This window comes from Oreochromis aureus, linkage group 23, assembly GCF_013358895.1.
Source record: "Oreochromis aureus strain Israel breed Guangdong linkage group 23, ZZ_aureus, whole genome shotgun sequence".
Taxonomy (NCBI): Eukaryota; Metazoa; Chordata; class Actinopteri; order Cichliformes; family Cichlidae; genus Oreochromis; species Oreochromis aureus.
The window spans coordinates 36988719-37003306 of record NC_052963.1 but is presented as its reverse complement, the minus strand read 5'-3'; the positions used below and the strand labels follow the sequence as shown (position 1 = coordinate 37003306).

At 42.5% G+C, this 14588-nt stretch overlaps 1 protein-coding gene across 3 annotated transcripts in view; it reads left to right on the top strand.

Annotated features, from left to right (window-relative positions):
- The first annotated feature begins 5883 nt into the window (after window positions 1-5883).
- nhsa (Nance-Horan syndrome a (congenital cataracts and dental anomalies)) overlaps window positions 5884-14588 on the top strand; it is a 70070-nt gene continuing 61365 nt past the window's right edge. For 2 of the 3 annotated variants that reach the window (XM_039606899.1, XM_031753948.2), the window contains exon 1: window positions 5884-6559. In XM_039606899.1, the coding sequence (XP_039462833.1) occupies window positions 6280-6559 (280 nt within the window). In that variant the 5' untranslated portion in view covers window positions 5884-6279. Of the gene's footprint in view, window positions 6560-8698; window positions 8845-14588 lie in introns of those variants that run through there. The other variant, XM_039606901.1, reaches the window with a different exon arrangement.

The following is a 14588-nucleotide window of genomic DNA, read 5'->3' as shown; positions in this document are numbered from 1 at the left end:
GATCACCGCTGATGGCTGTATTCCCAGACCCTCTGCTGCTGCCATCCCAAAATATCCTCTGACACACTTGGCTCTCATTAAAGACACACCACCCGCAGATGGGCCGCTTTCTCAGTCATGTGCCGCACTCGCGTCTCTAATAGCTCCTCTGACTGTTATTATTATCATGCATCATCTGTTTTTTATTAGTTACAAATGTGTTATAGGAGCTGATGAGAATGCTGGCTTGCTCATTTGGCCTGTTGGCTAATTGGCATGTTGGTCCAGACAAAATGTTTCACTAGCTAAGCCTATTTTTTATATTCGTGATCCACAGAGGAGGAGGAGTCGTGATCTTTGGGATTAACGTTCTTGGCAAAATTGACTTAACATTTGGTACTAAATGCATATCCCCCCATGAGGGTAATTTGGAGTAACTTTGGTCATCTGCAGACTCTTCGAGTTGTGATGACCCTCTCTGCCCCACCTTCCTGTCTGTGTGGCAGCTTTTCTTGTAGGTACTCAGTGGAGGCGTCACAGCCAACACCTGGGCCTGGTGTGCTGGTGCTCTTTCAAAGCACTCCACTGGAGCTCAGTCATTGGAGTCCTCCCCTCTCTGAGACATCCATTTGGTTTGTTAGTGAGCGTTTGGTTCGTGGCATTCAGAACTTCTCATCTCACATATTCACCTACACTACTGAGCCCACTAACTATACCTTATTTGGTATTTGTCTTTGTTATGATTTTGATTTGTGATCAAGTTCTTCTTATGATCAAAAGTGTCACATTTTGGTAGTTTGCTAGAAATATAGACTGCCTATTTAGCCATATGTTTAGTTGCTAAATGACATTGTTAGAGAGGTGGAAGTGGTACTCAGATCTAAAAACTAGTAAATACAATGTTATAAATAAGCTGCTATAAGGAAAATAACTTTATTGAAAGTTTTACTTATGTAAATGCATAGAAGTATTAGAAAACATAAATATCAAAAATAAAGTCAATTAAAATCGTATCTACTTTCCATTATTATTTATTTTTTATCATGTGCTAGCATATTAAACATAATCTATAAAGTACTTGTATATTATTTGCCTGAGATTGGAAATACTCTAAGTATCTCAAAATGTTACTAAACAGTATTTGAGTAAATATAGTTACTTTCACTTTGAATATTTAAAAATTCTGGATTTTGGGTACTATGATTTTTTTTTTTTAAAAGTCTGCAAAACATTCAACAGCTCCAGCTCAGTGACTGAATTTGGTGAGGAGACTCCCAGCAGACAGCTGTTAGCTGCAGCTACCTGTCCCAGGTGTCAGACAAAGTGGCTCCACCTCCCTCATTTTAAGCCTCTATAAAATCCAAATGGATACGATATCAAAAAACTGTCTCGATATTGCTGTTATGAAGAGGATTTAGCTATAGAGACACAAACCATTTTTGTACTAGGGTGTAATTTTCATTGCAGCCTTAACATCAGAGTCTGTGGGGAATGACTCGCTTTCAGAGTCTGCCTCAAGTGGCCGTTAGAAGAAATGCAGTTTTCGGCACTTGTCACGTTTTAGCCATGCTGTTTCCCATTTAGTACCTCACATTTTCTGGAACGTGCAAGTCCTCAAGCAAGTTTGATCCCAGCTTTAGTCACTCATTTCATCTCTAATTTCTCCTGTAAGTAGTTGATTATGACTTGTTTCCAATATGTGAAGTTTTCTCCAAGACTAAATTAAGCCTATCACCGAAACCAAGAAAAGACGGATACTTACTGAATTCTTTTGCATGATTGAATTCACGGGGCATTTTTAAGGAATAGAAAAAAGAAACCGATACTCAATCCAAGGAAAAAAGGCAGAAAGTTTTTGAGGCATCTGAGAAAGTGAATGAGCCTGAGTAAATGAGTTCAGTCTGGGAAGCAGACGCAGGATGCCAGACGACAACAAGACGCTCGTAATTCCTCTGCGCCATAACCAATATTTGGCACAATCCTGCATGTCGGTACCTGCTGCATCAACTTACAGCCACTCCATCCGCACTATAGGTTTATTTCATCTTATACAACGGGAGAGGACTGTGTGCATTCATTAAGTCAGTTGGCTTAACAGAGAGTCATTCTCACTAAACTATAAATACTATTTAAAAGTGTTTGGTTTGCATTTCAAGATGACAACTGAGCGTCAGCCATGTGCTGCCTCTAAGTATAAGCCTGCTCTTATAATAACCGTCTCCCACTTACACAGCAGCTGCCTGATTATTCCGCACGTGCTTATTAGTATTAATGATTCTTACAGGTGGAGACAATATTTTGTGTTCTCAGACACAACACAGAGAATTAACTGGGCCTCCATTTTTATCTCCATATAAATTAATGACATAAAAATGACACTAAGAGCCAAATGAAGGCATATCGAGACATAGATAGGGTGCTTCGACAGAGGACCTAAGTGAGATACCACAGCTCCAGTGGCTGATACTTTAAAAATATCAAAAAGGAACAGAGAACATAAAGAATAACAAAAGGCTGAGGGGGAGATAGGACTGGATATATACAGAGGTGTGACTGAGAAACAAGACGCAGGAGGATTCAATCAGGAAATCAGAGGTGGGAAAAATAAAGCAACAGAAGACTCCAAAATAAAACAGGAAGTGTGCCTGTGAAATGCCTCTTAGTACATAATATTCAAAGCTGTCTCATTTCCAAACATGCATCAGGAGGAGAGCAGGGCCTTGCTGTATGCACCACTTTTTTTATACATCTTCACAAAAGATACGCCCATCCAGCCTCGATTATAGCTCCTCCTGCCGCCTCCTCTTTCGTCTGTCCTCTCGAAGCTTTTAAGGAAGCGAGAAATCCTGATGATGCAGTGAGATTGATATCCAGGTTACAGGCAGGAGGTCAGAAAAGATGAGCCAGCACAAATTAAACTGAAAAAGCTCAATTGTGACATTGTGTTAGGTTCCAAACTTATTTAGAAGTAGCGTCAAGTAGAAAATAAATCAAGAACACTGTGATGATAAAATACAGCTTTTATGATACACTTTCATTGACATTGCTTGAATATAAAGTCTCGTTCTGGTCATGCTTTAGCCTTGAATCCTCTCTCCTGTTCCTCTTCCTTGCCTTCTCTGTTTGTGTCTCTGTTGGGATGGAATAAAACGCAAATTTGTCTGTTAAACTTCACGAGCCACTGGGGAGTGTTTGTGGTGGAATTTTCACGTGGGTGGTACATAACATACAAAATGAATTTCAGGACCCAAGGTTGTAAAAATATTATAACTCACTCCACCTGTCAGCGGTTTTAATGTTGTGATCTGTGGACGTGGAGAGCACGTTTTTCTCAGTTCACGGTAAGTAAACTGTGTCCATATCACCCCTGCTCACTTCAAGTTAAAGCTGACTCTTCTCACAACAAAGATTACCAGCTTTTGTCTGTTCAAGTTCGGCCTTTTGTTCCAGCACCATTACTCAAAGATGACGACATACGGAGCTTCTCTCGTCCCGCCTTTGTCCGCGGCTGGGCTTTGCAAAGGTTGCACTTCTGGTGTGGACATTAGCTAGGCCACAGGAAAGGCTTTGGAGCTGTCACCTCTGTCGATTCTGGCCCCGTCAGCTGGTGGGATTTAACTAAACACTCATTCAGCAAATGTGAATGAAGCTCGGCTAAGGCTGTCAGGTCTGCAAACAGAGTTAAAAGTGAAGATTAACCTACACAGGGGTATGACAATAGTGAATGAAGGAAATGTGCTGGATATCCCTACAGCAAATAAACTAAATCAAGTCTTTTTTTTTCAACAGAGTTCCTGAAGCTTAAGTTAGATTTAAGAGATTTTAATACTCTGGATTTACTTAAAGACTAGAACTAAAGAAAAAAAACAACAACATGACTTACTTTGGGTTAATATGTTTGTGTTGTTTGAGCTTCTTGTGAAACACTGAAACAAATGCATCATTTTTAGCACACAGATACACAGCCCATCCCACCTTCTGTTTCGTTACCTGCATGCTGATCAGGTTGGTACTGTATTCCAACTCCAGTGTGTTGGACTGCAGCTGGCAACGGTACATCTTGTTGGGTGAGATCTGCTGCTGGCTGCAGGGCCACATCAACCAGGATCTGCAGCAGGTGGAGAACTGAGCAGAGCGAGGGGAAAGCTGCAGTCGAAGACATCTGCCTTGTCAGACACGTAGCTGAATGGCATAGAGGACTGCACATCAGCCACTTTGGAGCTCAAATGCACTCACAAGCTCAAAAACATAATGGTTGGCATGAAGGCACTGAATGTCCCCAACATTCAGTGCGATCGTGGCTCAAGAGTTGGCAGTTCGTCTAGTAATCGGAAGGTTGCCGGTTCAAGCCCCGGCTCCGACAGTCTCGGTCGTTGTGTCCTTGGGCAAGACACCTGTTGCCTACTGGTGGTGGTCAGAGGGTGTTGGGGGTCAGAGGGCCTGGTGGCACCAGTGTCCGGCAGCCTCACTTCTGTCAGTGCGCCCCAGGGCAGCTGTGGCTACATTGTAGCTTGCTATCACCAGTGTGTGAATGGCTGGATGACTGAATGTAGTGTAAAGTGCGTTGGGGTCCTTGGGGACTAAGCAAAGTGCTATACAAATACAGGCCATTTACCATTTACCGCTAGTTAGCAAACACCCTGTCTATGACACGTAACACATGTAAGGTGTTTAACTTGAATATGCCCAAAGCTTTTATTAAACCCTGACCATTTTTGCATGGATCTAATCAAAACCTAATTCATAAAACCAACTGGTAAAAACACACCCAATAAAACAGCAGTACAGCAATGGCTGACAATGGGGCAGCTCTTCTTACTTAAAGAATGGGTCATTTTTACTCCCAAATATGATCATTATCAATGGGTAGATACTGCTGCTGAATATTGTATGGTAAACTAAAAACAAAATAAAAACAATGACATGAAGTGTCGCCTTCTCTCCTTCAAGTGTGTCCTTCTCTCCTCTGATGCTTTGCAGGTGGAGGCAGGTTCCTAAAGCCAGAAAGAAAAACAAGGAGGAGGTCAGACATCAGGACTTTGTCTCAAAAGAATTCTTGAAAGAAATTTAGAAATGTATTAACTAAACTAAAGGAAGTGATAACTAACATTTTTGTTTTCAATTAATCTCAGTAACTGCTGAGGTGCACATGTGTGAGACCTTTGACATTTTAATATATTACCCCAATAATGAAATCCCTTCTTTGTCTCCCAGTTTAGCATAGATTTTCCTTTAAAGCAAGCAACTGTTTGTGCAATTTTTTTCCAAACACATTTAAAGACACTTAGTTAACCTTCCTAACTTAGTTTTCTCTCTTTCCTTCCTCTTTTGTTTTATTTGACTGCATTTTCATTTGTCTTATTAACAGCTTATGGGCCATATGTTAAGGACTTTTAACTGCAAATAACCTGTATGGATCTAATTTGAGCAAGTAGTGGCCCTTTTGTAATACCATTCTACTAACCACAGGTTTTATCAGATTTAGATGCAAAGCAGATGCACATTTTCCTCAGTGATACTTTGTATTTTTCATATATGTTTGCCTGTTTGCTTGTCTTTTCCCTGCTTTTAATATATTTTGTATGCCTGTGAGGACCTTTGAACCATTACAGATGATACTGGGCTACACAAATAACATTCCCTGAAAGCAATGCATCATGCCCCAGAGCCTCACTGCATTACAGTCCAGTTAATGTTACCCAGTCACTGATTTCTGTGTTTTTCTTTACGTAAACAAAGACATGCAGTTCATGCTATAGCATAAACTGATGCAGGAAATCCACCAGACTGCAGGGAGTTAAGTGTTCTTGTTCACTGTGCATCCCCAAAACGCAAAGAAAACCAACATCCATACTTTTTCTAAAAAAGAACAACTTTAGAAGAATAATTTAAAAATATGGCCTTTTAATTAATTGCTCTTTTAATATTCTGTAGTGTTCGTTCTGCTTTGCCTCCAATGCATCTGAAGCGTTTGCTGTGGAGTGTTTACAGGGTTGAAGCAGGGGGAGTCCGGATCCACTCATCCCCGGAACTCCACTCCGGGACTTCCCACAGGCTTCTTTTTAAAAACCACCTCTTTTACTTCGTAGCAGTGAAAAACACACCAGCATTAGGGCAGCAGATGACCCGGCGCAGCGGCGAGGAGCACAACAGTCCTCTCTAACAAATGAAAGGATGGGGGGCATTAGCGGCAGCAGCAGCTGAGTTCAGTCAAACTGGATCGGGGGCCGAGGGGGCACAGCAACTTTCTTCTCACTCCTGGGTGACTTTTCTTGGATTTATTTCCCGCTCCACAACAATATGCCATTTGCCAAAAGAATAGTGGAACCCCAGTTACTGTGCAGGTATCAAGTCCCAAACGAGGAGGGTCTGGTTTTCGAGGATCTGGTCTCCATCAGTAATGTGGCTCTATCTCGGACCTTGCGGCAGCTGTCGGACCTGGCCAAACATGCCTACTCCGTATTCCAGGAGCTGGAAAACGATCTCACAACCACCAACCAGCGGGTCCGGGGGCTACAGGGCAGGATCGGCCAACTTCAGCAGACCTGCTCCGAGCTGGACCCCAAACAGGAGGCAGTGCGTGAGTACCGACCCGCTCTGAGTATCTGCTCATACCCGAGCTGCCTGCGAGCGCGCGGCTCTGGGAGACAGCTGCACGAGGAGGCACCGTTTTTATTTTCCATCAGTGACGTTTATTCCAAAAAATGACGCAGATTTAAATAAAAGTTGTTTTATTGCTGCTACAGTAGCTCAAAACCAGCCCAAGCTTGTAACAAAGTGGCTCAAAGGTCATTTAATAACTTTATTTTTTATATATTTTCTAGAGAGACCTGTGCTGTCTTCCCACGCCGATGGGTGTGTGACAGTTTGGCTGCCCCAGCCTCAAACTATCAGCCACTTAAATCCGGCTATTAATTTGCTATAACTCAACCCAAGCAATGGCTCTCTCCATCAGCATTTTCTTTGCTGACATAAAAGAGCCACAGATTTAACAACTACATTAAAACCTGACAGATCAGAATCTTATTGGGCTATTTAGTGACCTCTAATATAAAAAAAAAAATCACTTAAATATGTTATGATTAAAGAGAACATGTGTGCATCAATGAAAGGGGAGATTTGAATTTTTTAAAAATGATACCACTATTAATGAGCTCAAACTTATGCATGAATGCGTTTTCATTCAAGTAGAGAATTTTGGCCTTCTACCAAAAGAAAAAAAAAGTTTTTAATCTGTATTTTGTCATTTAACTCATCTTACCATAATGTTTCTTTCTTAAAGGGCTAAAAGAGTCCTGGTAACTAAGGCAACAGGTGTGCTTTAACTGCAATAGACCAGTCCTGCTTACCTGTGCAGTCATCCCCCAAAGGCTCGTTTTGAGCAGGAAAAATTCAGTTTGATCATTTTTGGTCATCTCTCCTTTCAAGACCATCAAAATCATGGCAGTCATGGTGTATGTTACATGGAGGATATGGAGCTGGGATATGTAAGGAAAAGGCCTCTGTCACTCATTCCTTTCAAAGTTATTTGCCATAATACCGATATGAGGAAGTTTGAGGATTATGATGCCCCTGGTTCTGCCCTTTCACTTTCACCCATGTGTGATCAAGCTCCAACATAATTCACTTTAACTGTAAATGAAGTAAAGAAGCAAGCAGGTCTTTTTTCCTCCGTCCTTCTCACTACGGTAACCTTTTGGCAAGTAAAAGCTCCAGTGAGTGTCGGTGTGGGCTGCTGTTATTTGTAAAAACAGAAACTTCTTGCCCTGAGCTGACTTCTTGGCATGTAAAGATTAAACATGTTATTCACACTTGCCCTTCTTCATATGTAAAACTTTGCTTGGCCACCAGAAAGCATTCATTAGCCTGATAACACAGCATGTGGCCATCCCCTGGCTCCTTTAATCTCCCTTCCCTGAGTGACTCGGGGGTGATGTGTGTGTGTGTGTGTGTGTGTGTGTGTGTGTGTGTGTGTGTGTGTGTGTGTGTGTGTGTGTGTGTGTGTTTAAAATGACACTCCTCTCAAGTAAGCACTTAGGGAACCTGCATACCCCTCTCTCTTCTCTCCATATCCCACAATTATCCATCCCCAGAACAGTTTCTGCAGCCTGGACATACCCCAGTGCAATTACCCCCCCTCTTTTAGTTTAGATTCAGCAAGTCCTCGCATGTTCCCCATGCAGAACCTGCTTCCTGTGGTCTGTGAATGGGTTACTTTGCCTTAAGGTATTTATGTGCAGGATGGATATCTGCTGACCCCTCTTAAACTCTATATAAACTTTAAGATGTCTTCAGAGATTTCTTTTAATCAACAGATGTGTGTAGGTTTGTGTTGTTGGCTTGTTTTGTAGGATTCAGTCACAATAAGCCGAACATGATGAGTATGAGTCTCTCGTTCATGGGTTATCTTGAAGCTGTAAGTCAAAGGCAACGGTGATGGTAGCTACCCTTTTCAATTGATGGCAATCCTCTCTTAATTCAAGCTGCTTCTATCCCTATTTTAAACATTTACTGTTTTTACATACAAGTAATACATGCAAGTAATATTACTGGATGAAACGCCACAACAGATTTTGCATGCTGTGTTTCTAGCTAACCCCCTTCCCTAGAAAAGCCTAATTGCTCTTAATTATGCTTTTCATATTAATGTGTGTCACGGGTAGCCATAAACAGCAGTACCCTGCCCTATCTGAATGACAATTGGTGTAAATGGAGCACAGATATCTCAGTAGGCACCGCGAGGGGGGGTGGTGGCTTTCATGTTGTGGCTGTGACTTGACCACAGGACAACTGCTGGAGGTGGAGGACGCAATGCAGATTCATTCGCCAGTAGTGAATCATGCAGGATCAGATGCTAACCTGTTGGTAAGGTATCGCTCTGCTGTGCCACGTTAGCAGCCTGCTGCTTTAATATTGCAGCTCGCTGTGGTAATATTTGCATGCAGGCATGTTTTTAAATCCAGGGTGAGATGCTGACACATTTGGGTCAAACGAGTCCTTTTTTTTGCTGGGAATGCTGTGCATCTCTCTCACTTTTACTTTGATTACTTTGATTCTTTATCAGCTACACCAGCTGTATAGGTGGTGTACTGTACTTTACACTTTAGCAAATCTGTCTTTAAACACTGAAATTGATGCTCTCGCTCTCACTTATTTATTTTGCACTGCCTTTTAAAACTGGCGCTTGTTTTTAAAGTTAAAAATGTCAAAGTAAAAATCTGTCATTTCTTTTTGGTATTCTTTCTTGCACACACACAAACAATACAAGGCGCCTGGCACATATCCCTAAGTCCTGTGTTTGAACAGCTCTCCTGTGACACCCCATCAGTGAGCTGAACTGCCATCAGAGCTCCTCCGTGCAGTCCCATGTTAGAGGACTCTGCTGGGTTTTAGGTTACACTGGCTCAGTACGAATGGAGCGCTGTAATACTTGTGGCGGCAAGTGGCCCTCTGGCTTTTCTGGTCCAAGAGCACATGGCTGGCAGTTCACCACATTCCTTGTACAGACCACGCCAGAGACTGCAGAAGAATAAATCCAGAATAAAGGAGGAACAGAGCAGCACAGAGACAAACTGAGCAGAACTCCAACACGAGATCTGAACTCCCTAAATCCACTGCAAGACCTTCGTGTGCAAACTGTGTGCAGAGTCTTACCTGATAATCTCGTGACTGCAGTTGAAAGTGATAAGACTTGTTACTGGTTGTAGTATTACAACATAAACCTTCAGTAAAATGCTGACAAAAGGCTTCGAACAACAGAAGTAATACCAGTGAGCTGGCATTATTTCACATCGGCTCATAAGCTCTATAAAGAGATATCGGCATATGAATATAGAGCGTCTGTCGGGAAGGGACAGATTTTTGCTACTGGAAGCTGTCTGGTTTTAATTTGTAGCTTCAGCTGCTTGCAAGCAAACAGTTTTTGTTAAGAGCAAAAGAGGGACTGCGTGATTTCTGCCAAGTTGTTAAACCTGGCTGCTGTGACAGTCGTGGGGGTGGTTGTTGAGTACAATTTAATGATGCTTTGGATTTGTGTAGAGCAATCTACCCGTTATAGCTCTAATTCCTAATTGTGCATTTGGCACTGTTATGGCACAGACCAAACAGTGGAGATGCATATGTGCACCTCTGCACGCAGTCATGGAAAACCATGCAGTGAAGCTCCCACTGCACAGTTTTTGTGCAGATGTTCATGTCGGAGGAGAGTTCACTTAGTAATACCATTTAAGAGTTGATCTTGGAAGATCTAGAAGGGAAGAAATTTCACAAACTGACTTGTTGCTTTAGTGGAATACTCTTATACCTGACTTATGTTTCACCAGTAATGACTTAACCTGATGTAACTACATATTGCGTTGCAATTATTTTGACTGGCCTGATCAGCAGCATTGATTCCTGCTGTGCATTTTTGGGAGTGTTTGAATTTATGAGTCATTGTCTCGATATAAGAAATAACAATCATGGCATCAATACAGGGATTCACAAATGTCAACAAATTCCTAAAGGGAAATCGGTTAAACTATTGGAATGGACGTGAAGGAATGTACAAAGAAGTGGAAAAACTAGAGGGACAAGTATGTTTACCTCTGAGAAAAACTGTCGACAACAAAGAATGGAGACCCAGGAGGGGGAAAAGTCCTAGCATTTTATTTTTGTCAAGTTGGATGGCACTTCATATAAAACACTGGGGCATGACCATACGGTAATTAACATGTACTGCACCAGCATGAGCATAAATGCCGGTTTCCCACTTACGTATGGTTACGTCATATTCTATTCAAAGATTCTCTGCACAAGTCTAAATCAGGCCTAACCACCGCACTGTTGAATTCAGTGAGCTCTTTAGAATGACCCATTCTTTTACAGATGTTTGTAAAGGCATCTGTTGGGTGTAGAAATGGGACTGAAAACACCTGAATTCAAAGATTATGAGGTATGACCAATAGTTTTGTCAACATACAGCACCGAAAGTACCGAATATCAGTTGACCTCATTCACTTTACTGGACATCAGTTGAACAAGAAATACAGTATTAGGTTGTAACGTTTGCCTGTTCTTGATTTTATGTTTTTAACTGCTGTGATGCTTTTAAAGATCTTTTTATTTAGGTAAAAACTAGAAACTGTAGCCTAAAATGATACATTTGGGCGATCGTGGCTCAAGAGTTGGCAGTTCGTCTTGTAATCGGAAGGTTGCCGGTTCGAGCCCCGGCTCCGACAGTCTCAGTTGTTGTGTCCTTGGGCAAGACACTTTACCCATTGCCTACTAGTGGTGGTCAGAGGGCCCGGTGGCGCCAGTGTCCAGCAGCCTCGCCTCTGTCAGTGCGCCCCAGGGCAGCTGTGGCTACAATGTAGCTTGCCATCACCAGTGTGTGAATGGGTGGATGACTGAATGTAGTGTAAAGCGCTTTGGGGTCCTTAGGGACTAAGTAAAGCACTATACAAATACAGGCCATTTACCATTTTACATTAGGTAACAGTTAATGGTTTTAGCTTTGGTATTAACAAAAAAACATGGAGCTTGACACTTTGGACTGGCAGGAGTCAACCAACGATTTAAAAACCCTGACAGAAACCCTGAACTGTCAGGGTATATTGGAATTCACGAAAAATAACCAGCTTGATATCTGCTGGGTACATTTAAAATTGTGCCATTCTCCTGGCCATAGAATAATGCAGTAAAATGGCTTGTAATTCCACGGTCAACCAGAACCAACACCTTATCTTTAAGATAAGACAAAGTGTGCAGAATTCACATTTACTACATCTGTAACTGTCAAAGAAGTCATCAAACGTGTTTGAAATGAAACAAATCAGGTCACGCAGTACTTTCTCTGACACACAAACGCTGCATTTTATGTAACATTTAAGACAAGAGCACTTCCTCACTTTCAGAGGAGCTTTTCTCCTGCCTAAACTGCCCATGACGAAAGTTCCGAACCGTCCTGTCTGTGGACTTCACTCCAGTCTTCAGCTTCATTTATGTGACTTTCGTGCAGCTCTGCGAGCCTGTAGTAGAATTTCTGTGGATGGCAGTAGCGTGTCCCCTCGGTGCTTTAAACTCCACTGAAGCAGCTCAGACCGATAACCCACATTATCCTGCCGACAGCCGTTCTCTTATGCATTTAATTGATCCAGTTGAGCCATTACTGCGACTTTGATTTACTAAGTGAGGCAGTGCTGACGAGTCCATCCAAAGTCAATATTTGTCAATGGTGGAATTCATCACAGAGCTTCAGATAACATAGGAAGGAAATGTTTTGTCAGTGAGGGAAATCAGATTTTATCGGTAGCATCCTCTAATGTGATTCGGTTTTTAGTTGTCAAGTAACTGAGATTAGTTTATGTAGTGGTGGAATAGAGAGGGGGAAAGACATAGAGAGGAAATACATCACTGCTTTTCGACTCTCTGCTTCTCTTTTCCCTTTCATTATCAGAATGCATATTTCTGCAGGTCCAGACAACCTTCCACTGATATAGTACCCCAGCTAATTATAGAGCAGATTTTCAAAGACTTTGCTCACTCATTCCTGCACCATCCCCCCCTTTCCTCCTCTTCCCAGACAGACACAGAGAAGGCCGAGACAGCCTTGATGCTGAGGCTTGTTGTTTTCATTCAACTGTCATGTAGCTGATGTCATTTCTTTCTACTTCCTTTGCGGTTTATATTCATCTCCATGACTTTGCATTTGTTATGGAGCAGATTATTAAAAAAAAAAAGTTCTTAGCTGATCAAGCTGGAACAAACTTGATCAGCTAAGTGTTCTATATTTAAAGTTGAGTGTTTGTACCAAACTGCACTGAAGGCTTCCCGTTCACGAGGCCTCATTAACCATGTGTGCATCTCAGCACCTCAGCCCCGGGTGGGTTGCCTGGCCTGCGATTGAAGTGGTTTCTGCTGAACCGTTCTGTCAAGTCAACCATTCCCAAAAAGCCAGTGACCAGGAAACCACAGCGCTCGCTTGCACTTCTGAGACCTTGCACCCCACACATGCTCCCTAAATTGGCCTGGTTAGCTGGTGTCATTAGGGGAGAAAGGGGGAGAAGCTGGAGGCTCTGTTTGTTTATGAAAGGAGGCGTTTCACTAAAATTAAGGTTAAGGCTTTTCATTGCTTTGATTGAGTGAAACGTGTGAGTTATTACACATCGCATTCCTGCGGTGGGACCCTCCATGAGTGCAAGTGCTCCTCAGGCTGTCTGCTGAAATCCCTCTGCTGGTCTTTTGTATATTTTCAGGTGAATAGGCTCAGGTTCCTCCAGAGAAAGTGAACCGTTAGTTTGTTGTTGGTGAAAGGTGATTGTTTTCCTTAGAGCAGAAATCAAGCATCATGATAACACGTCTCTCTGCCCCGAGGTGTATGTGAGCGTCTCTACTACACAGACAGTTAATGAGTAAAATTCTCCAATTCACTGGTGGCAGGGGGAGCCACCCACCCACCCCCTGACCTCAAAAGCCCGCTGACCTCCCAACCCCCTCCAATCACAGCCCATCAAAACACAAAAGAGCAAACACATCCGCCTCCATCTTGCTTATCACTCGCCCTCTAAAGACTTGACCGGCCAATTAAAGTGGATTTACCGTTTGACATGAGGCTGAATAGCCACAGGTCGCCAGGCCGACAAAACCCAGTCCTGGGCCAGGTCTAATTAAACTGTCAGATCAATAAAGTAAACAGAGTCATTCATCCTGGTTGTTACTCATGGCTGCTTTTTTGTCTTTTACTTCCTCCAGGTCCTGTAAGTTGACTCAGATTTAAATCAGCCATTAGGCTTCAGTACAGTGCCTGTCGTTTTATGGCTAACATGACCTCCGTAGGGCACGGCAAGTAATCAGATGTTAATCATGATTCTGGGCTTACCCACATTGTGACATTTTCTCTAACTGCTTTATCTTTTGTTATAAATTAACCTGTGACTTGCAACATGTCGCTCCTCCATGCTGTGGAGTCTCTAAAACACGGCTGTTATCTCTCAGCACCTTATAGCGCTCCAGTTAGTGCATCCAGGAGCGTCGCCAGCAGACAAAGCTGGAAGATTTCTTCCACAGCATCTGCCCAAACGTCTATCCACACGCATCTGTTATCCTGTACTGCAGCTGAAACTACAACGTTTCCTCCAAAGATCAAATATACACGTCTGTGCAGGTTAGACTAACTTTACTGCAGCATGCATTTACGACGTCGCACCACATTCTTTTCCGTGGAAACCTGGAGAAATATTGACAGCTCGCAGGGCTGTAAAACCATTGTCGGCTGGCTTTTGTCTCACTAGAAGCCTTTCAGGGCACCCATGCTGATTCCCTAACTCAGACTGTCTTTAAAGGACTTTATATCCCACCCTGCTTTTCCCTTCCTCTCAGATCACCACCGCCACCAAGACAGATTTAAATATTATGCAATGGTATTATTCATAAGAGGCATTGTTGGATCTTTGCAGGCAAAAAAAAGATAAAAAGTCAAGTGGAATTCTTCTGAAGTCCACATGAATAGCCGGTCCGCTGTCGGCTGTTAGAGATTAGTAGGAAGTAAAAGATAAAGGATCTTAAACACGGATGGTGAGTCATACCTGTAAAAAATATGAAGAGATTTAAATTAAGTGAATGCTTGCAAT